The 23,875-nt window shown below is 39.7% G+C and overlaps 1 protein-coding gene across 3 annotated transcripts in view; it reads left to right on the top strand.

Moving 5' to 3' along the window:
- Positions 1 to 23,506, top strand: part of LOC134820570 (uncharacterized) — a 119,439-nt gene extending 95,933 nt beyond the window's left edge. For 2 of the 3 annotated variants that reach the window (XM_063831024.1, XM_063831025.1), the window contains exons 7-11: positions 568 to 1,014; positions 9,833 to 9,897; positions 19,341 to 19,514; positions 20,852 to 20,998; positions 22,170 to 23,506. In XM_063831024.1, coding sequence (XP_063687094.1) covers positions 568 to 1,014; positions 9,833 to 9,897; positions 19,341 to 19,514; positions 20,852 to 20,998 — 833 coding nt within the window. In that variant the 3' untranslated portion in view covers positions 22,170 to 23,506. The remainder of the gene's footprint in view (positions 1 to 567; positions 1,015 to 9,832; positions 9,898 to 19,340; positions 19,515 to 20,851; positions 20,999 to 22,169) is intronic. The other variant, XM_063831026.1, reaches the window with a different exon arrangement.
- The last annotated feature ends 369 nt before the right edge of the window (positions 23,507 to 23,875 follow it).

The following is a 23,875-nucleotide window of genomic DNA, read 5'->3' as shown; positions in this document are numbered from 1 at the left end:
CCCCCCCCCCGAATATTGAGCTGGTACAGGCAAAGGTAGTCTAAAATTACCGTAGTCAATTCTTACCCTATTAACAGCACGGTGCGTTGTCAATGAAATATATAGAAATTTTCTCCGAAAATAATAATAGGAATAAACTTGACAATAGCACTGGTGGGGGTGGAGCATGATAATTGGCCGTTGCATGAAGCTGATTGAATAATATGCTCCACATCCCAGCCAGTGGAAAACTCAATGCAAATGGGACAGAAAAATCAGTGATCAGTAGATCTTTCAGAAATCTCGATATCTTTCCAACATTGCAATATATATTTGATTTCGCATGGCTAGTTTTGATTTTCCTATATATGATAAGAAGTTCAATTTAACAAGCTATGGTCTATTTTTCGCTTGAAGCACTAGCGCTTTAAAATGATTTGGTTGCTGTAAATGGAGAACGTATATTCTGTGAGGAATTGCGAACTAACGGACAGACGGACGGACAGACGGACAAACGAACGAACAAACGAACAAACGAACAGATTTTAAACAAATAACCGTCGACTGAACTCTGCTGTCTCTTCGCAGGACCTCCACACCCCGTCGGAGGACTGGCTGTCGGAGCTTCTGACTACAATCAGACTTCCATCACCATCTCATGGGACTTGGCTGACAATGAAGCAGAAGAGCGAATAGTCCTTGGAATCTTCGCCACCGTTGTTAAAGAAGGCGCCGACGACGCTAGTCCTGAAGCTAGTCCTGCACCCCAAGAACTTGGAGGTGACGTCACAACCGCTACATTCGATCTTGGAGGACCTGGAACGTACATCTTCTCAGTCCAAACCACTAACGACTTCAGCGAGGGAGTTGTCACCACTCAAACTGTGACTCACGAAGTGAAAGAGACCACTGAAGCACCCACTGTACCAGCAACCACCACTCCAAAACCCACCACCAAAAAAATAACAACCCCTAAAATCACCACCCCCAAGCCAATCACCGTCGCAGTCACCGAACCACAGGAACCAAAGAACAGTAAGTACCCATATAGATTAACGTTGTAAGTCCGGATAAGTATAAAACGTATTCTCACCCCGCCCACAAAGCCCATTTTTAGCATCTCATTTCACACTCGTCCCAACCCGTTACATGTAACCCGGAGAGAGAGAGAGACATTGAAAAAACGTCGATCTTACTCCTACCCGTATTGTCGTGTCTTTAACGTAGCAGTAATTGTTTACCGGGGAAATTTGTCGAGCACTGTCCGGACTAATAAATCTATCGTAGATCATATCTCTTTTTCTGTGATGTGATCCCCATATAACAACAGCAGAGAATGTCACAACGCTCTTTGTATATTTCGTGTTCGGCTTTTCCGCTGATTTTCCGCTGATTTAAGGCTCATAAATGATTACTGCTACACGGAGACTCACTTCACGAGGATTTCATGTAAGGATCACGTGATTCAGTGGTATTACCTCACCGGTCACGTGATCCCAGGTTCACAATTACAATAGTCATTTCTCCTGTCTGTTCATACCACCGGTAGCTCTTTTGACCTAAAATTAGGAAAATTACGACGACATCATTCAAGTTATGATCAGCTCACGTTACACGATCATGGAAATCACGTGAAAATCGACCTGTGTAATTGAAAATCGTTCATCTTCGGTTCACAGCTGGTTCTGGGCCAATCTTTAAATTCTAATCTCCCAATGTCTGCTCGCACAGTCCTGTCGTCTTGATGTAGTGATTATATTAGTCAAGCCGCATTCTCTCCTGCATACCGTACTAAGGCAAGGTATACCTCAAATAATATACCAAAAATAATAACGATTCGTAGTTCAATATTACTCCCTCGCAGTATACCGTACTGAGGCACGTTATACCTTAAATAATATACCAAACAAATAATTACGATTTGTAGCTCAATATTACTTCCTCGCAAAAAAACATTCCCGAATTTTCTCCCTGATAATGTGTGACGTGCCCCCAACATATCTAAATGTACGCATTCTCGATTACAAGCCCCCGATGTGGTCATATATTCGTGGTAACAGTGACACCAGAATGCAACACTAAACCCTAACTCGTGTGTCACAGCCCTGCACGTGTGTAGTATCACGTGACAAATGGTGATTTAATGCGGGATGATATTAAAAAATTCGGTACTAGCAGTTCCGGGATACCTCATCACTCCTTTTATGGAAGATTGTCCTGTATTTTAAAACATTCCACACATTCTACGACAATGACCCGATAGCCCCTTATTCAATCTCCTGGACACGTAACAAAGTTACTAGTTCGACAATCACGAATTTCCGGATACGATGAATAGAGGAAGAAATACATCGGTAGATAAAAATGTCCAAAATATCTAATGATATGCCTGTGCAAAACCGCCGCTACTTTATTCTCACGCTCATTACGAACCCTAAAGGAAGATTATAATATTCTCATTTCCGCCTCTCCTTAGCTTCGGAGGATTTATACCCACAATCCTTATTCACACTTAATAATACAGTGTACAAATCTGATCAGTTAACGTCCCCCCAACAGTATTCAAGTAAGGGTCTCACACATTCTCCCTCAGCTGCAGCAATACACAAAGGGGGCTCTTGTTGCGCGCTGACTCGCCGTTTTGTCTATCTTAATGCTACTGTCTGTTGAGAAGGCAAATACTACCTACCGACCCTTCTACTACCAACATCTCCACCAAATCAATAAGCAAATAGTTGACATGTATTTAACCAGAAGACAGCGAGGTGACACTCTAGACTTAACACTGGTTATTGGAGGTCCTAACAAGGTATAATCGGTGATGTCTGCTCACACATTACTCCATACCGGGGATAATATCTGGTGCTCTAACCCACTCTCGCTAAAAACTTGACATTTCCTAGATGGTAATGAGGTGAGCTGTGTTAAGTTGAGATAAGTATTATGCTAAACGTTAAGAAAGATCTGAACTGTAAAAAGTGGGTTACATAGGCATTGCATATAATACATAATCAATTCTCTGCTGAAAGCTAAGTAGGTGATGAGATACCTACATTCAGCCTAGCTACTCATTAGCTCGTTATTAAGGAGGCGACACCTAAAAAGTCTGAACTGCATATTCAACTGAATTAGCCTCTTTTAAACATGGTTACGAACCGTTAAAACCACCACAAGAGTCTCAAACTTGCCCACGGCCCAAACAAAGGGCCCGCATTATTCCTTATATGGCATGATTTGTGGTGATTATACTAATTACACGGGGATGACAAAGCTGCGCTGCTCTCATCGTGGTACCTCTATACCTGAACATATCCGAACATGTATACTTAGCCTCCATGTGAGCAGGTCGTGTATCAGATGGACTACACAGTACACATTCCCGCTCCTTTTTACTCAAGGTTCTGTAATATTTCTGATTTGTAATAATATGTGACAAAGTCTACCTTCTCTATGTGTCTGCATTTACGGAAGTCTAGAAATAAGGGGTTACAGTGTATTCATTCTATGTTGAACTATACTCTGTGTAAGAATCAATTCCAATATATTAAGATAGTGGTGAGTGGTTGTTTATGAACATTATCTACATTGTATATTTCAAAGCACCGCGTGCCTAGTACCTGCAACCTATGTGTAAACAAGTTGCTTTTTCACAACTATCCAAACAGCTGGTGATCTAATCTCACGCAGGACCCTCTTTGTTAGACAGTCTAGTGTAGGGAAAAAACCTCAAACAAAGTCACGTGTTAGATTGTCTCAAACCCGCCGCAAATTTAGTCCAATGAAAACGGACATCACAGGTACGCTCGATCTGTCGTCGAGTGAAACTAACATAACAACTGCACTGCCTTGAGTGAGATGTACGAGAAAGACCACTGAAACTATGATAACCAAGTTATAATCCCAGACCGTCAGTCTTACTCCTGACGTGGACTTCACATCTACTTCACATAGTTCATACACTCACGTACAGAGAAGAGAGCAGGTTCAGTTCATGAGTACAACATTAAAATGTTCATGTCGTACGAGCATGCTAAAATAAATATACTCAGATCTACATTCCAACTCTATTTTATGTGTGTTTGCTGTATAATTTAGAGTTAGTCACGTGGGTTTGCCGCGGTGACTTGCTCGGCTGTTGAAGATAATCACGATTGTCAAATTCAGAGCGAACATGATAAGCACGGCCCTAATGAGTACATCAATGTGCAGCTTTTTAAACATTAAAAAAATTCGATTTGCACGATAAAAATAATCTTGATAACCCTTGGGACCCCTAGATGTTAAAACCTAGACCAGTAACTGATAACCCCTGGGAACCCCTACATTTAAAAAACTTAACCAGGGACTGTACTACTACCCCTTTCTAGAAAAAAATTTTTTATCACAAGACCCTCTCACGAGATGGACAAGTTATTGTTAGGCATTAAATCATTGCAGGATGATTTAACTCTTGGCAACTGCACCTCTCCACTCTCCTACTAAACTATCATATTCAGAAATGTTAGGCCACAGCGTGACACTGATTCTTCTTCCTTGAAATTTGGAGATATCCTTCCTTTTGCTATATAAGGTCTCGTAAATCACAATCCTTCCTGAGAACGGCTTGGTCACGTAGGCAACCGCTTGCTAAGAAATACAGATTAGGTCATGCTTTTAGAATGAAGTCGATTTACCGGGGCCTCGAGCTTTGACTTAGGATGAACACTTCAACTGAATATAGACAAAGTGTGTCTTAATTACGCTGTAAGGTCATTTTCTGGTAGACTAGGGGGTTGAAAACAGACAGAAATTGTAAAATATCAACCACTTACTTTTGTTATAAACAATAGTTGCTCACGATAACTTAGTCGCGCACATATTAAGATGTTGCACCTGTTAGTCCCGGCTGGAATTGCGTAGACTATATTACAGTAAGTACTAGGTATTATATATGCTAGAATTCTGTAATTTATGCACATAAAGATTAAATATTCAATCAAAACGTTGCATATTATACTGACTCATATTTACTCTCATTCGAGCATAATTCGTGAATGTTTAAGAAAGAGAAAAACGACATTTTCACACGCGTGTACAATTGTTATAAGCTACCTTCGTGAGGCGCTGCTCCGGTTAAAAAGTGACGCTTCCAGAACAAACTTTAGATAGTACAGTGGGCAGTCTAGATTATCTCAATAACTCTACACCACTCTTAAGAATACTGTTAACTAATTCTACACAATTCTTTAAGTGGGATCGATTAGTAAACAGTGTAACTGTTTAACGGTAAGATTTATTTAAATATCCGTCAATCCGTTAGAGATGTGCTCGTCATCTTTCTTATTTACGGGTCAATGCGTGTAGTTCGTGGCAGAAATTAGGATCATCTTCTAACATTTGATCGGGCTCGGTTTCGTATAAGTTTAAATCACCGCGGAACACAAGGCTCAAGAAAGGGAACGAATCCTGAGCTGGTGTAACGCTTCGGTAGAAGAGTAATTATCCCGATTGCATTCGCACAAGTATCTCCCATTACATTTGAGAGCTGGGTGTGTATCCTCAAATATCTCTAATTCCATCAACCTCTTACACGCCTCTGTTGGATTACATTCTAGGATTTCATGCTCATGTCCAGAGCGATCAGTTAAATCACTCACTATGCTAACTGTGGGGGAGGAGGATTACCAGAGCTACATTCTCTGTGACACCTCGCTCTGTGTAAGAAACTTGTTGTTCAGCAAGTTATTTGTGAGAGGGAAGTAGAATTTTGGAGAACTAATTAAATCGCTCCTTGCAGCCTCGCTGTTTAACATTACACGTACCGAGATGATAGCTTTAAAATTAAAAATGACAGTTGAACAAATGATTGGAATGAATATTCTATCATGATCATTTTATCATGGTTATAGTATGAAAAACTTTTTTGTAACCCGGAAATGCAGCTGTAATCTGTATCCTTAGGAATTTCCATATTTCAATCTCGGTAACGTAGATTCGATATTAAATTGCAGAATATATCTTTCTGCACAGTGCAGCGTATACATGGCTACTTTTACAATTATCCAGTTAATTAAGAGCATCATTATCAGTCTAATCAGCAAACTGAATACCAGTAATTGAAGTTACAGTGCCGCATTGCGTACTTTATCTTTTGTCTACAACTGATAACACTTTTTGCACGAATATATCGTCGACTTTCAAAGTGTTGAGATCAAAAGATTCGTTGAGAGTACGACAAATTCAGAGTACACGCTATACCACGTACTGATCTTACTACGAAATTGTACAATATAAGCTTACGAAGAGTTCATGATTCAATATAAGAGCCGTCCCGGGACTTCTCGTGTGTGATGATCTTATAACCATGCCGTGTAAATTGGGTGTAACATTTTATCAACTTGCTAAACCTAGCATTCGTATTCACCCTATGCTAGTCGCAACATTAATTAACATTCCTTCCATTCCACAGTGGGCTGTGAGTGGGGGTCATGCTAGCATAGGGTATTTTAGACCATCACACATGCCCCTAACTTTGTTTCTAAGGTAATTTGGGTACAAAAATACGATTCCAATCATTTACAGGGCCCAAAATGTCTTAGAAAAAATTTTTGGGCCGATTTTGAGCACTCCTGTAGTCCAAAAATAAGAGGCTGACCCCAGGAAAAGTTGTTTTTTAGAGGTTTAATCAATTTTAAAGCTCTTCTATGAACTGTAAACGAAGGACAGCTATCTTAGGAACTCAAATCTTTTTGAATTATGAAAAAATATTGATCAGAACAAAAGTTGTGCCCATTTATATGTCCAAAATTTTCTGAAACACCAAAATTTTTCCTGTTATTTTCAAAAATTTCGTTTAAAATCGCGATTTTTTTGGATTTTTATCAATTTTAACTATAATAATTGTACTATTTTGATTTTTCATCCATATGCTTCTAGTCTAGGATGCAAAAAACGCCACAAACATGGAGAATAACTAAGAAATGTCAATTTAATAGCAAAATTGAGCTCATAAATTATCTAAAAATGCAGCAAATTTGACCCCATTTTTGAGTTTCTTAATTTTTTAAACAGATATAACCCAAAGTGGCCCAGACAGATTCCAAAAGCTTCTAAACCAAAATTGTCTCAGCTTTAAGATGAAGTAGGTTTCCATTTGAAGTATTATGAAGTTAGCAACTATTTGTGCCCTTTTTAAGAGAAAAAAATGCTGAAATTAAGTTTAAAATCGGCGCTCCATCAAAAAATCAGCAAATTAGCTAGACCCTTAGGGTTTTTTTCTAGTAACTAGGATGCTTGGATCATCACTAACTCATAAATAACTCAGGAAACTAATACAAAGACATTTTATGGTGAAAGGATAAAAGAAGAGTAAATTTTGGCAGTCAAATACAAAATTTTCACTGCCAAAAAATACAGATTTTAGGCGCGGTGCCATTTTCACACCATTCATCCTTTTTCATTTTGGTTTTTTGCATTGCATCAGGATTATTTTTATCTTAAAAGATAAATCAATTAGAAAAGAGGGGGAAAAAGCCAATTTTTGGCCTATGCTAGCATCCCAGCCCACTGTGCATTCTGAACATGGAATGTTGCTGCTCCACACCAGATGACATGGTGAACTTCTAGAAGGTTTCTCTAAAACTATCCGGTTATTCGGAACCTCATAATGTAATTAAATGTTGATCATCCTACACGCTACCCTGGTGATCTAATGGGACGCCATGTGGCCACCTAGCGGCTAGCAGCTTATAGATTTACACTCCTTTGTGAGCTATGAAATTTAAGAGGACTTGAAAATCTTTGTTTTTCACGTACTAATATAGTTTTTCTGATAACTGGCTTTCTCAGAATTACATCTAAAGCTCTATTTATAAAACTTGCCTTGCAGTTATCCTGGACATTCAAAGATGCGATTACTTACTTTAGGTACTTTGCATAAGGATTGGATAATTTTATTACCAAATTAAGTTAATATTTAATGAGAGTGACATCCCATTCAGAGCCCAATCTTAGCTACTTAGCGGGAACAATCTCCGCAGTATAAACCTCGCCTAACAACAATAAGCCAACGCGACCACGTTCAACTCCTTGCCGCACCGATTACGACAATTTAGTGTTAATTCGAATTCAATTGCAAGTTCATGTCAGGCCGTCTCCTTGTATGTACACCCGTACACACACGGGAGAGCTTTATGTACTAACTATAGTTGAACTCTGATCTACAAGTTGACTCGTCTTAGTCGAATACGAGAGCCGTAACTGTATATTTAAGGGTGTACCTAGTTATTGACCAGCATATCATCACGTGTGCGTATTAGTCAAGTTCATTTATCATTGCTCTTACACACATATCATTCTCTGCATACAATCTTTACATACAATATATTATTCGTTTGCCTACGTGTGTATTATGTAAGGCTGACCAAATCAGCGATCAGGTGATGTAAAATTGGTGGTCCCCCAATAACCAATAATACATGGGTATCATGAGGACTGGTGAGCTGCTAGATGTACAATTTTAGGTGAGTAGATTCTGACGAAAGATCTTCCGTCTTTGCTGAACTTCCTTAGAAAAAGTGCTAAAATAAGTAGCCGCTCGCGCTTCCCCTTTTCTGTGAAATTATATATAAAGCTAATTTCTTTTCTAAAGCGCTTAAATCAGCGTTCTGTGGTATTCTGGTAGATGAGCTCCATTAAATCAGAATACCAGCATGGATTAGCAGTTAACAACTACATTTAAAATAAAGACCTGAGCTAAAACTGACCTTTGGCACTCCCCACACTCACGGCAGCAGTAACTGGAATGTTTATCCTTTCAGTTTCAAAACAAAGAAATACTGCTGCCTATTTTGGCGTCTCAGGTCTCTATTTCAATTGTTGGCAGTAGAGTCTCTTGAAATGAGAAACAACCAATGTCCGGTTACATCATGAAATCAATCAGTGGGCTTGCTATAGGTATCTAGCAAACCTTCTTGTTGTGGAATGGTGCAATGTGATCCTAACACGAGGATGAGTTTTATGATGTGGTTTTTAAGGTTAGACATAAATTTAGCAGCTGGTAGAATTCTCCTGCAAACTCCGCTGACCGCCAAACATTCTTCTTAACCTACAAATTTTAGATATTTTTATTCCCCCTGGGATAAAAATCATGGGGAAAGCTACTCTGTTGGAATGACAATGAATTCATTTCACAAATACTTCTAGACGTACGGATAAATATCGTCACTTTTAATACCATCCTTCATTGGCAATGGCATTGTCTGGAATCCAAATTGTTTTCCTAATTCGGCCTTTGTTAACAATGGTAAACGGACTGTACTTGCTTATCACGCAAATTGTTCCATTCACTGTCATTCATCTATGATTAAGCGGATTTCACAATTCATTTGTTCACACATTTGCACCATTAAATACCAATCATGTCAGTAAAATCAGTCTGGACTTACAACTTGAGTGATCTTTTTTCTCTCTTAAAAAACAACACTTAACATGAATTTTATGATTTCAACATTCTTTAGGATTTCAACCTTCTTTAGAATTTCAACTATTCTCTTAAGTTTGTTTATGATTGTTTAGGGAGAGGGACGGGGTTGCAACGACCGGCGACTGACGGTAAAAAATATCGTAAATTTGTCACGGTTATTGAATTTAGGCGTATTGTTGACTGTAGTATAAAACAATTCTTGTCTCCAAAAGAACTTTCAGGAAAAAAAATATTCATAAACATATTAAGTCGATGCAACCCCCATCTTATTTCTTGCTAAACATGATCATGGGAGGGAAGGCGAAGGGTAGGTTTATTTTGACATCCGACTCTGGTCAATCATGTCATGATCAATATTGATAGTGATGTTTATGTATATCACCATTTCAGTGGACTGCGGACCTATCCAGAACTTGGAACCTCTTCCCGGAAAGCCTCTTCAACTCAGTTGCATCGTGAGTTTTCTTTTGAGTTTTTAAAGATTTAGAATATGGAAATAAAGTTGTCCACCTAGATTTAAACTGAAAATGACAACCTCTCCCGGTCCCGTCTCTACGTATGTTTTATTTCATCATTCTCTTTCTTCGTCTCAGGGGCCAACTTTTAATATATCATTTCATTATTAGTATAATAAGTTGCTATTAAATAACATCAAAGCACCCAAAAGCTGTGTTATAACTTAAAAACGTGCTGGGAACGCCCAGAAATATGCAATTCGATCCTAGATCCTGCCCATGCAGTATGTTTATTTTCGGTGGATCTTGCGGGTTATTAATTTCATGGCACCCACCTTTTCTATAAAACACCTTTTCTCTAAAACTAGCACCACGTGACGCAGAATATTGAAAATGAACTTCATTAATCAACCTGATATCCTATGTTTAACAAACACAGAATATCCTCTCCTTTCCTCCTTCCCGCTGGAATGTACAATAACTAGAACGAAGTACAAGTATATATCTGCTCTCCCCCTTCCTCTACAAGATTTGTGCAGAAATGTTATCTATCAACAAGCTCACTAGCCTAACGATGTGTTCCCCAATATTAACCGAATACCTGCCCTACACACGATTACATTTTCACTTTTCCCGGTATCCCCGGTATAGGCCGGACGCCGGTAGCTAGCTCGCTTACCTTATTTTCTGCTTGGAGTTGGGGAATGTTAGGGTTATGAACTATAAGTCATTAGGATCCTATCTGGTTATAGATCAGTTTGAAGGGTACCCCGGGATGGGAATGTAGGAATGTGAGCCTCTTTACTCATTTACATCTTCACGGACTATGAAACAGTTATAGACTATAGTCATAAGCCTTGGATTAGCCACATGTTCCCAATATTAAAGCAGAAGTCACGTTTTCTGAGCCCACCTCGACCATCGTACAGCCGTACATATTATTATGTAATTTTTGCGATTTTAAAAATATATCTGACATACAGGAGAAACTTGTACAAGCGAATTTTTTGTCGCTCATAGTTCATGCACAGATTCACGATTCCACATGCAATGTCAATCTGACGACTGCCATTTTGTTAAGCAATCCTTGTTCACGAAATGACCTTTGCATATTCACAAATATTATTATTATTATTTAGCTTTTACATGGACTGACACGTCACCATTGTTCTATATATATGTAGGAGGCAGGGTACAAGTTGCAATGTAATACAGGCCTGCCCCCCTGCCCCCTCACTGTTCGTGACTGCACTTGTGATGTGGGGGAAGACTGTGTGTAAAACTGATTATGGAGGGGGAATGGGGATTTAATATTGGCAAAATATTGATTATGTAATATGTGAACGACCCCTAACACATTTATTTTCACATCAATAACCTTCGACCCCTGTCCGCCTGCCCCTTCCCCCCTGCCCCCTCACTGTTAGTGACTGCACTTGTGATGTGTAGGAAGACTGTGTGAAACTGATTACGGAGGGGATTTAAAATTGGCAAAATATTGATTATGTAATAATATGTGAACGACCCCTAACACATTTATTTTCACATCAATAACCTTCAACCCCTGCCCCTGAACCCCTGGCTCCCTGGGTAATTTTTATAAAAATTTTAATAAAAAATATTTTGTTGCTGTAAAAAGCAATTTTCAACAAAAATTATGCATCGCCCTCCCCCCGGGCACGCCCCTGAATACAGCGGCAGTCCCACTGTATGGAGCGTAAATTGTTAATTTCATGATGGGGGAATCTAACAGTGTGGTAAATCCCAAAATCTTTACAGCATCCTCTAAAATGGACCGTTATCACGAATCACCCAACTTCTCCATTCAAAATCATAACCATGCCTGTTTTGACTGAACATGTGCTCCGTATATAATTTTATTAATTAAATCCCCCGGTTTGAATGATTCCATTGTAATCTCCGAACACTAACACGTTAACCATGTTAAACTAAGTATTCAAAGCTACATTCCCTCAAGTAACCAAACTCGATTGTGAACGAGCACACCAACCTAGTTGCTCGCGTTTTACAATAATAGCATATTCATACGGGCCAAGGTCTATTGAATTATCACAGCTGAGCCATCTGTCTGAAGGAGTGACCCAATAAGAGCGCCAGCTGAATACCATCAGCCAATCACAGGCCCGCATCTTAACCACGTGACCCTTGGCGCTAGATGGAGTAGTGTTTACCGCGTTTCAACGCCGGCAGGCAGAGTTCCTCACGCTCTCGATCAACTCAGTTCAGGTTACACACACTCATATTATACGGTGAATAATTAATGAGAGGTAGATGTGTGACCTCTGCCCAGGTTCTGTGTCTGATGTGAAGGGGAACTCAGCACACACTCTAATAATGGAACAAAGCATGCCCATATATGGGCATATTAGTGTGATTAAGCAACTCAATATGACCCTATTTGGGCGGCCTTGTACGTGGTTGATCCGAGTTCAGTTAATGGTCACGCTAATCGTACCCTTTATTTTATCTCCGGCAACTTACCGATGAGGTAAGCGTCCGAACAAAGTCTCCCGTGACTTAAGAGATAAGGTTCTAACTTCTAAGCCTGCTAACAAATAAGGAGTACTCGAGCTGACATGGTGTATTTGGCGGGAGGTAGTGTTGACGTCCGGCCAATTCCGGCAATTGCTTCCAGAAACCGTGGGGATGTACTCACTCCCTCTCTCCTGCTAACAAAGAGAAAGAGAAACTCTTTGTGCAGAACAAAGCGCTATACCAGGTTGTGCCGTGCAGTACACGACCAACAACTGCTGCTGCCTGTATTTGTTTACTATCAATTGCTGACTGAGCATGCAAATCACATGGGAATTGGAGGGAGTGTTGTGGCAGTGTTTAACATCATGTTAAAAGAGAGTGAACTATCAGAACTCGGCTGAGTCTTGCCGTGAAACTGTCAACTTGTAGGTCATCACTCAACTTTTAACATTGTGAGCTGGGTATGGTATGCAATGCATACCGTTAAATAACAACTCTAGTAGAGTCCAGTGTTTTAGAATTCACAGTGCTAATTCGAATAACTGGGTCTAATTCTTGACGAAAATTTTAAAATACGGTACCGCAAATTTATAGAGCAATATATCTTCTGTCCCTCGCCTGTTATTATGTAAACCATCAATGCTTGACTCCCTGAAGTGCCCGTTATTTAGACTTCACCATATCCGATAACATATAATGGGTGAGGAGGGGGCACGCTATCAGAGGGATCCTGATAAAAGCAAGCTGAATAGCCCTCCCTCCCTGGCTCTCATCACCCCATAATTATACTCAGTATTACCCTGCATCATACACCACAATGGCCAGGCTCGTTAGATAATGTGGGCAGTATTTAGGCTTCCTCTGCTTTACAAGCGCAGTTTCTTTGTTATAAGCAGCTTCTTCGTGGCAGGCTTTGAGGGCTGACAAGACCTGATTTTCACATACGATGAAACTTGTGCTAGCTAATATTATAAATCCCTGCCAACTTGTGTTGAATGGCTCTACAAAAGGCTGTATAAAACTTGTAAATTATGAATGAGTCCTCATTAGAGTAGACTGTGTGTAATTCAAACATCTGGCTAGAGTGTAATCAGTAGAATTCTATGAGTAGGTAGATCTTACATGTTACATTATGAAACTAGACATAGGAGTGTAGTCAGGAACTTTGTGGTGTGCACAAATATTCTGGAAGATTGTGAGCTATGTGTGGATTGTCAGTGTAAAGAATATTCCGATATTTGACGATAGATTGTTGATTAAGTTGGGCGCGTCATCAGGACGAAGCAAGATAAATAAGACTGATAGCATTGACTCGATGAGGACTTTTATCCGACTGTTGATAAGAAATACTCGTTTTACTGGATGACCACACTTAAAGGATGCTTTACTTCCCAGAGATTGATGACAATGTTATCATGTTGGTGATTTCAGACCAATGAAAGAGAGACAACTATTTTTTATCTAGCTAGCTATGGGCACAAGGACAAACGGTAATCGGTGATTTCATCGGCTTCCAACGCCTTGTTCTTACCACAACGGAATCGCATATAATAACGAAACTCCCGGAGTGTATAAACAACTATAAATAACTTGGAAAATTAAAAATGTCCACTCCGAATCCCACGGTGCCTGCAATTAAGGGATGGTCTGCGCAAGTGCTGAAATTAATGTGAAATCCTGTTACAATCGATGACATTTAGCATCGGTAAATTCGGGTGTTTTGTTACACCCGCCATCATCAGTCCACGGACAGTTGCCTTCGTAATCCAATATTATCAGGCACAATCGATATAATAATACGAACGATTATTATTATGCAATAATTTCGGATGTAAAAGAGCTCGGCCGGGCCGGAGTTTTATTTACCAAGCTCGTACATTACGTGATCAGTAATTTCATCCTGATGACTGATTGGTCCGCACAGGGCATAATGACCAGAAACTGGACTGTGGATTCTTGCTCATTAAATGAGAAGAAGATGGGGAGTTGGTCAATTGACTAACGTTAACCAGAACTAGTCTCACTCTTTAGGTCATCTCCCCTGGCTGAGCTTGCATTGTGGCTCCTGCATGGCAGCGAGATCTTTTCACATTGGTGGTTTCAAACGTTACATGGCACTTGTTATCAAGCCTGCATTAATCTCACTGACATTGTTCGACACGGGAAGGCAGGCGCTACACCAAATTACGGGCTAAAATTAGAATTTTGTGTGTACGCAATTTGGAGTCTCTCAGTTTCAATGAGGTCATAATGAAACAGAAAGTAAATCAAATCTTTACTTGGGTATGATAAGACGTGCCTGATAATCGATTTATTCTAGAAGCTAGAAACCCGATACAACCCGTGCCCTGAAAAGGTAAGGTATCTTGAGAGCCCCGATAGCCCCCTTCCCCCCTTAATTACTGAATGTTAAGAATGTTCAACCTTGATCCGATCTAGAGAAGAGGTGTTGAGTATCTTGACGGGGGAAACAAATCGATTTAATCCGTAATGACTTGAACCCTGAACGATAACTCACTCACACATATCACAAGTCATGATCACTTTACTCAAGTTAAATCTAACTCCCTGGGGATATGAATGAGAAGCTCACTGTATGCTCAAAGTGACAGTCATGCTGGTCTCAGGAGAGTTGAGACACCCGGCTTTCCAGGATTGACGGGCTTCTCCCCTGTCAAAGTGGATAGTAGATCACATTATTCTTCCCGCACAGCACCGTCATTCACATTTTTGAGTGTTAAATTGCTTCTTTCATGACATCTTGTCAATTTAATGAAGTCATGAAAGCTCCGTGAAGAGTGCGTGTGCAACGCCGACAGTAACTAGCTTCATCCTCAAAACAGGCCGACAATATTTAAAACTTAGCGATAACTTGAAATTTTGAAATCGAGTAAGTTCTCGCTCTGCACTCCCTGCACAGTGATAAATCTACAGGTTTCCCAGCTTTCCCAGGCTTTCTGCAAATCCTACAGGGAGAGAGCCCTTTTGAATACCTGGCCTCTATCTAATGCTTTTACATTCTCTGCAGCGTAATTTGCACATCATTAGAACAGCGCATTTCTGGTCAAGTTCAAGATACCACCTTTCTCCCCTAGCTTATTAAACCGACTCCCGCCTTAACTATCCACTCAAAGTTTAAACTTGCACTATGCTGAAAATGTGCATGATTAACGAGGTGGCGTGTAGTAACCTTTATTCTTCATGTTAAAGTTGAGATTGTAATGTGCACATGCGGGCACATTTTAAAATGAATGAAAGAAAAGTGATCAGGTCATCTAACTGAGATTCGTGCTCGATGGAATGCACCAGATTAAGTATCCCTCTTATCAAATTTAAGTCACCGCTTTAAGGTGGTAAACGGTAAACGTTCACACTGTTTACACTTCTTGTAGTGTTATTTATATTAGCTAAAATCGCCGTTTTTTCCGAGAATCTTAGTTTCCAGAGATTGTTGGTCTCTCCCATCTGAGTAGTTGAGCTATTTCATTATTCAACAACTTAGCAACTCTAATAACTCATTGTTAATGTCTCTGAAAACAGAGTCTCTCCAGATACAATTACCAAAGTATTCAAGACACGCCGGGGCCAGATGTCTAACATTCTCACCACCAGATGTCCCACATTAACTCACCACAGAGAAATTCTCACATACCAGAGTCTCAAAACTAAAACCACCTCACTAGTCACACACAAATGACCACGTGACACATACTCTACTCAGCTGTGCTCTCTCTTAATTACCATAGTGGTGGCCGGGGCAGCGGAAAGCGCGGGAATTTCAAACATCTACACTCGCGTGTATGACGTCATCCATTTACTCAGTGGTTTACACACTCGGATATTCGTGTGTGTGGGAATTAAGGGGGGTGTATGTTGAGGGGCCGAGTTAGCGGGTTTGACAGTGTAACTCATGTAATTATTGGTGGTGCAGTTTACAGAGCCTAGTCAGTGTAGCAGGTGTGGGGAAGAGGCTGGAGGAGGGTTGTTGATCTCACTTGTTTTCTTTGGATAGAATTAAATGGGAGGGAAGGGAGCCGACAAGAGTTTGTTTGTTTTAAATAATACAGAGAAATTAGGGCAGGATATGATGAGTGTAGTAGACTTATATCAGCACTGAGACACAATGCATCCTAACAGGAAATATGCAACATTGATAACCAGGCTGGCCCGCGGCCAGGTGCTGAGCTGTTGAATATAATTTTAGGGGGACAAAGAATTTATCTATGATCTAAGCGGTCTAGGCGATGAGCTTGACTATGATCTAGATGATGATTTGAGTTCATGCCATGGCAGTCATCAGTCACACTATTACATTAGACCTCCAAATGTGGAAAATGTGAACTTCCGAAAATCAGTGATCTGTGCTGAATGGATTTTAGTCTAGCTCAGCTCGCTCGGATAATTGTTCCTCTACCAGTTAGTTACTGGTCACTTGATTTCACATTCCAACAGGCTTCCTTTCTCTTTTGAGGCTATTATTATTCAGCTCTCCGATCCCTTCCATTGGTTCTCCGTCGACAGCAGGTCTCTGATTGGTCAGTTTGTGGAACACATGACCACACGTTTCAGATATGCTTGTCCACTAGTCACTCAGCCTCTGCCTGGACCAGCTGAATTACTGCTCTACATTTAGCATAATGACCTTTACTAAAGTGAAACGAAAAGCTAAATAAGATCACGTGACTCACAACTCAACACGTGGCATTAGATCACGTGACATGTGACCGTGTGACTTGATATCAGGGTTAGTCTAGTATCCCTGGGTGAGCACGTGGGCACAATTCATCCACATTTCAGCCCTTATTATCTCTAAACGGGCTTGCTTACAGACCTGCACTTACTGTGTCTAGTGTGGATGTACAAAGATGATGATGGCCGTGATGATGATAATCATTACTTTGCTAATATAGCTCTGAATTGAACTCCGCTTAGACTTGAGCCTGGTTAAATGCTCAGACTTGATGATAACATGTTCTGAATGGGATGTATTTATTTTAGCTCACCCTATTGGTGGACCACGCTTTTTAATTAGATTCCCCCGGCGTACTCAAAGGGTATTTTCGAAGTGTTGAAACTTGATTGTGTAGATCCGGGTGTTAGGTCCGCTATTCCGGCCTCTAGGTACGATATTCCGGCCTCTACACTCTGGGTGTAGCCCCAATTAACACTAAAAACTCGACTAATTGGTAGAATTATCACGTGATGTGCAGTACATGCTACATTCCAATTAGATGCGAGATATGAGTTCAGCTGTTGGGCTGGCAGCCAATCAGAACACGTGTTATAGTTGTCATGGAAACGATAGGATTGTCATGGAAACGAGAGTACATGTCATCACTGGCTAGGCTTTTCCATGGTCCTGGGGTGTGTTATTGTTGATTGTTGTCAAATTTGGTCTTATCACTTGGCTCTAGGATACTTTCAGCAAGTTGTCTATACCTGTCACATTGAAATAGACATGGTCTGAGCCTGGTTTCAACGCATAAGTTTCATAAAGTTGCAATGGCATTAAAAGTGCACATACTGCAGCTGGCTGTATAAAATGAAATTGCTGAATTCTGGTTTTAAATATAGAATTAAAGATGTATATTTTACCGTGTCAGGTCTCTAGTAACTCTAGTTGAATTATCCACCCTAGTTTAGGTTTAATTTACTTTCTCTTTCTTTATGACCTCACTGATTGTCCACAGTAGAGAGCCAAGATATGACCACATCTGGTTTAATTATAAGTAGGGTTGTGTTCAAGATATCTGGTCAATTATCTCAATTATCACAGTTCCTCATGGAGCAGATAAAGCAAATATCGTTTAATTTGATGAAATAATTAACCAATTACCCCGCTATCTTTTACACCCTTGGCCTTATCAGTACCAAGTGAGCTTTCAAAGCTTTAATTATACTAAACAAAGATCTCGCAAGTATGAACTAATCTTTTGATAAGATGTGACGAAAAGCTAGATTCAATTACCAAAATTTCGTGGTCGCCGGGGATGAAATGTGATGAGAGGTTCAGACCAATTGTTAGATTAGCTTATTAGCTAACTTAAGCCGAAGACAGCCTTCTTCCATCTCTATACATTATCTTCTTTAACCGAGAATGCAGCACAGAAAATATAATTCTATTGCCATCATACTGTGTTATATATATATTATTACACGTATGTGGTGTAGCGATAAAACTAATTCGGTACAATGCTCGTCCCTTAATGTGGCAGTCATGTGAACAGTAGTGGTTACACTCGATAAGGGGCCGATAACTGACGTATTAAAGTACGTGGTTTCAGCTCCTCACACTCTATCTGCACAACATACCTGCAGCAAGTGTTATTATTTATATATTATATCCTCCTCTTCCTCCTTTACACGGCTTCTACTGTTACCCTCTTCCTTCCCCTTCCCCTACAACCTACACGTAATCACATTGACCTGTGAAATGTCAAATCGGAGGGATCGTTTAGCCGGCGCCACCAAGCCGTTAAACCTTTAGCTAACCTCTTCTTTTAGACGAGATGTATCATCACTATTGCACAGATCTCAGATATAGTCGGGATATTTATATCATTGTGCTGATAAGTACTGTCTATTCGATCTACTAAAACGGGCTTATTTTCTCGTTTTTGCACTAAGGTGTTCTACAGAAATGACCAAAACATATGGCACCCCCACTGTACCTCACACAGCTCAGTTAGGTTTGATATATACAGCTCAATTTGAGCTGTTTATATCAAACCTAACTGAGCTGCGTAAGGTTAAAACCTCTATAAATAAGCCGAACTGAGGTCAGCATTTCAATGTTGAAAGGAGTCTTAATCGATCGCCTACTTTTACATATCGGTTTTCTCCTCATTGGGGAATACAATATAAATCCTTCCGTCATTACTCTAGTCCATTGTCGATGTATATATATTAATAAACAAAAGGCATCGCTAACCTAACCCATATTACAGGTTCCTGAGGATGTTAACTACGAAGCTGAAGCGATCACCTGGTCCTACAAGGTCGGAGATGAGGGTCAGACGTTAGACCAAGAAGCGCTTATTATCTCTGGAGTGAATATCGTGGCCAACAACACCTTGAAATCCAGTACCCTCAACATCGGTGAAATCATCGAAACTCAGGCGGTAAGTACTGATAGTGGCTGAATTTGTCTCAAAAATAAATGGTTGTTCAACGTTTTGTGGTTGTTGGTGAAATTCATGTTCCCTCACGTGGAAAGCTGGAATTTTCTCTGAAAATTTGTATCTAAATTTTCCCTGAAAATTATATGGATTTCGGATGACCTTAAGAAACGGTCGACCGTAGTTCCCGTGGTTGCAATACTACTTACAAGGTGATGAAATAGGATACAAAATTAGTAGTAATATATTAGTATTTCGTCCACCTTCGCTTTCTCAAACCGTATCTGGAATATGCAACTTCCCTGATCGGGGAGTTGGCTTTTAAAGCTCCTCAGTTCTCGCAGCCATCTGAGGCTGGTCCGCTGGACTGGCTGCCGTCTAGTGCATTATTGCAAATTTACAGAACGGTTTATGATAGTTACCATGAAGTCGCGGCAGTTGTCCATTCATTGCACCTAATTTACCTTTCATTGAGAATCGATGACAGGAAAAAACAGCTGTCTAAATATCAGGTTTTTACACTCAGACTCGCTCAAACGGGATAAGAAGTCACGTGACGCACTGTCAGGTCACGTGACAGTCATGATGTGCAAGTAACCACCCTCGACACGTGTCACTAAGTTCCGGGATATGTGCCCCGGGGAGCAGGTACACTTACACCCACTTCCGTTCTGGGGAGGGCCCTGTGTGTGTGTGTAGACTGTAGCACTTACGGTTACCCTCTTCCTTTGTAATGCGCTAGACATGGTTAAACAGTATGGAGTTTAGCTCTTATTCAAGTAAAGTAAGCAAGCTTAACGTGACCTCTCTCTCTTATTATGTACCCTGACCATGGATACATAGGTAGGTGGTGGATCTTTTGTCTAAATACCATCCTCACAAGGACACACAACATGCAACTAATTCTCGAGAGTATAATTATGAAATTGCGGTACGGTGGGTTAGTGGCGTGACTTGTAGCCTGGAGTAGGCACACTCTACTTAGTAGTAAGAACAGAGAGAGGGGGAGATAGAGCTGGGGAGAGAGAGCATGGGTTTATGGAACAGTCGTCTTTTGTAGAATTGTAAGAGTTGGCGGCTCTTTAGGAAAGGGCTGGGTCTCTGAGTAGACAGGCTCTCCCTGAAAAGGTTGGAAATATCTAGATTACTGGGTGTATCTAGCTGAAACTGTGTCCAGACTCACACTGCAACTAGCGAGATCCAGAGCGAGTGGATGTTAAGAGAAATGTTAAAGGATGAATTGCATGTTTAGAAACTAAAATGTAGCCAGAGATTAAAAATAGGATACAAATCACTCGCGCCCGAAAACAAACGTAAACTAGGAACATAACACATTTCAGGGTACTTACAAGTGCAGTATAGAGAGTAGTCCACATTCGTCAGAGTGCGAGTACATAGTCGCAGTGACCCGTACCGGCAGCGGAGCCCTCCAAACTTCCGTCTCCACCGCCGTATCACTCGTTATCGTCCTCCTAGCTTTCTTTTAGGTACTGATTGTCTCCAGAGATCAGGACCTCTCATTCTCTGTCATGTCTCTCTGTTATGCTAACTAATGCTTCTTCTCAAGCGTCTTCTGATGCGCTTTATTACTTGCTTTTTATATCCTCCGTTACATGGTTTTAACGAGAGTTATGCTTGCATTTAAAATATATATATTGCTAATGGTTAAGCACCCTTTAACCACTTTAAATGCTATTTAAACAGATTATCTGTCTTCATGTATTTTTGCTACTTTCTTTGTTCATGTTATCCAGGCATCTTTAATATCACTTGAAAAATATACTCCATGAAGAATTCATGGTTCTCAGTGGCAGATTTCGGAGATTTTCTTGAATTATTGGTTTTCATGCGTGAAAAAAATTCTATGTTCAAATTGTTGACTGGAAGAATCTTTAATCTCTCGAGTGTGCAAGATTTGTCGCGTGTAAACTGCAAAGTCTATCAGACTGAGTGAGAAATGCGATGAGTCATCGTATTCGTCAGATGTTCTCTAGATTTCACACATTGCTAACTTTGTTTTGGGCTGATGTGAAGTGATCATCACATCAAGCCACTCATGCTAATGCATATGTATGCTACTAATTATATCATCTTTATTCCGCATGTCCCTTGTAGAGTTGTAGCTAGATGCTGACATTTTTCCTCTCGAAAAATATCATTTTAATTCAAGATTCAGTGCGGGTTATTCGGCTCAAAAGATTGAGTAAATTATCGCTGAAATCTGATTGATGGTATCATCAATCATTGAATGGACCAAATTATTTTTTAACTATGATCGATATTATCATTGAATTGATCAAATTATCTTTATAATCTATCTGATTGACATATTATTAACACTAAAAGGAAATTCCCTTCTTAAATAATGCACGAACTAGCATTACACTGATAGTTTTGGTTATGCTGAAAATAATTGATTTTATATTTTTAACCCTGACATGATATTGATAACAAGTTGAATATCTAAATGATTTTTTTAATCGTAAAAACAGTACGATGAAGACTTTACCGTGGCTGATTCAACATCGCTACCCAAGCTTCAAATGTTTACAATGTCTTCATGTTTGATGTTGGCTGAAAGAACCTTTCATCATCATATTAGCAGCTTCTCCTCCAATTAATAAACTACTTATCACCTAATTGAGTAATTATCTTCAGGGTATCTACAGGTGCCACCTTGACGGTGAAAAATGCACCTATGTAGTAGAAATGCAAGGCGCAGCAGTTGGAAGCTCTATGCAGACGATCGCTTCAGGGACCCTAATCCTTGCTGCATTCATACTCACACTCCTTCACTAAGAGAACTGTAAAGTAGGATTATTAACTGTTCTCAGTCCTATGATGACGACATGTATTTCGTCTCTACAATTGCTCTCTGTTTCAAAATATAAGCAGCTAAGTCACTCCGGCGGCTTGGAGGTTGCTTCAGGCCCTACGTCATTATATCTCAATCTAGCTTTAAACTCGAAACTTTGTGTTGATATATATGGAGCATGATATGTCGCCCTGCAAAAAATAGTTGAAAATGTGTTTTACCCCGTCGAAAAAAGAGAACAATCCCCCTTATTTTGATGGAAGAACTGTTAGATATTATCATTTTCTTAAATTGTTTGAGGTGCTGCAACTCTTATTAAGAATTAATTTACTGTGCTGTTGTTTTAGTAATTTCTAGGAGTGTGCTTTACGTTTATTATGTATTAAGGGCATGGGTAAACATTTGTATGGGTTGGAGGAAAATAAGAGGCTTCATTAAAAGTGTGAATTTTGGCGTCTCTGGTTACGTGATACGAAACTTTCCTCGTGTTTTTATTAGAGTTATCATGATTAGAGATGTAGCTTTGATATTTAATACAACTAGAGAAATACTATTTTTTAACTTCTTTTAAAATTTGTTAATTTATTTATCTTCGAGCGATGATCCATTCGTGTAATTTTATAAGACCTTCGATCGTGTATTTACAGGTATGGATTCTATAGTACACAGGTTGCCGAGTGAGATATTAACCAGCTTTTCTTCAAAATTTAAATTTTTACCCTGAAAAACGAAATTACCATATTTTATCTGCAACATCCATCACTACTCCTATATTGTATCCAGCTTGACAGTGAATAGTAAGGCACGAACTTTAATGGGGCAGTCTCCGTGAATTTTGAGTTTATGTTTTACGTGCATACTGAAATTATTAATTTACTTTTGATACCATGATAATAATGATATTATATGTATGTTTATTTTTTGAACTTTTCGTATTGTAAAAGCTTGCCATGCTGGTATCTAGGTATAAATTTACCATGATTTTATCCACTTGAATGGTCCGTAGCTGAATTGATATATGCCGGCTAATCGTTGGCTTAGTATTGATTTCATTAGGTGGGCTAATTGCAACAATTTGAGGGTTATGGTTATGTTCGTCATTACTTTTGTAGAACGTTATATAGGCAATTATGTTAATATAATAACTATTTTGGTACATGATGGAACATTTTAAGTTTAATATTCTGGGTTTCATTTGTATTCGTTATTGCACTGCTGAAAAGTAAGGCTTATAGGCCAGAAGCAAAAATTATAAATTACGAAAATCTCTCCAAAAAGGTTGTCTAAATGGACGAATAAGTAAGTAATTGACTAATTTGTAGAGAACCATCGAGGCTTGCTTGACTGTTGACAATTGGCGGCAGCCAGGGGTATAAAAAGCCGCAAAATGGCGTAGTCTGCTTCTGAGTATATAACGATGAGGTCATCTTACTAAGGCTTTTGTGGTCCTTAACAAAGATAATATCTAATCGTGGTTGTGTCGACATTAAGTGGACTCTGATTCAATCCTCAGGGTGACTCCAAGAAGAAAGGAGAGCATTACCGCGTT

The sequence above is a fragment of the Bolinopsis microptera genome, chromosome 9, assembly GCF_026151205.1.
Source record: "Bolinopsis microptera isolate Bmic1 chromosome 9, MBARI_Bmic_1.0, whole genome shotgun sequence".
NCBI lineage: Eukaryota > Metazoa > Ctenophora > Tentaculata > Lobata > Bolinopsidae > Bolinopsis > Bolinopsis microptera.
Note: the sequence above shows the minus strand (reverse complement) of the source record. Positions and strands in the feature narration are given on the sequence as shown.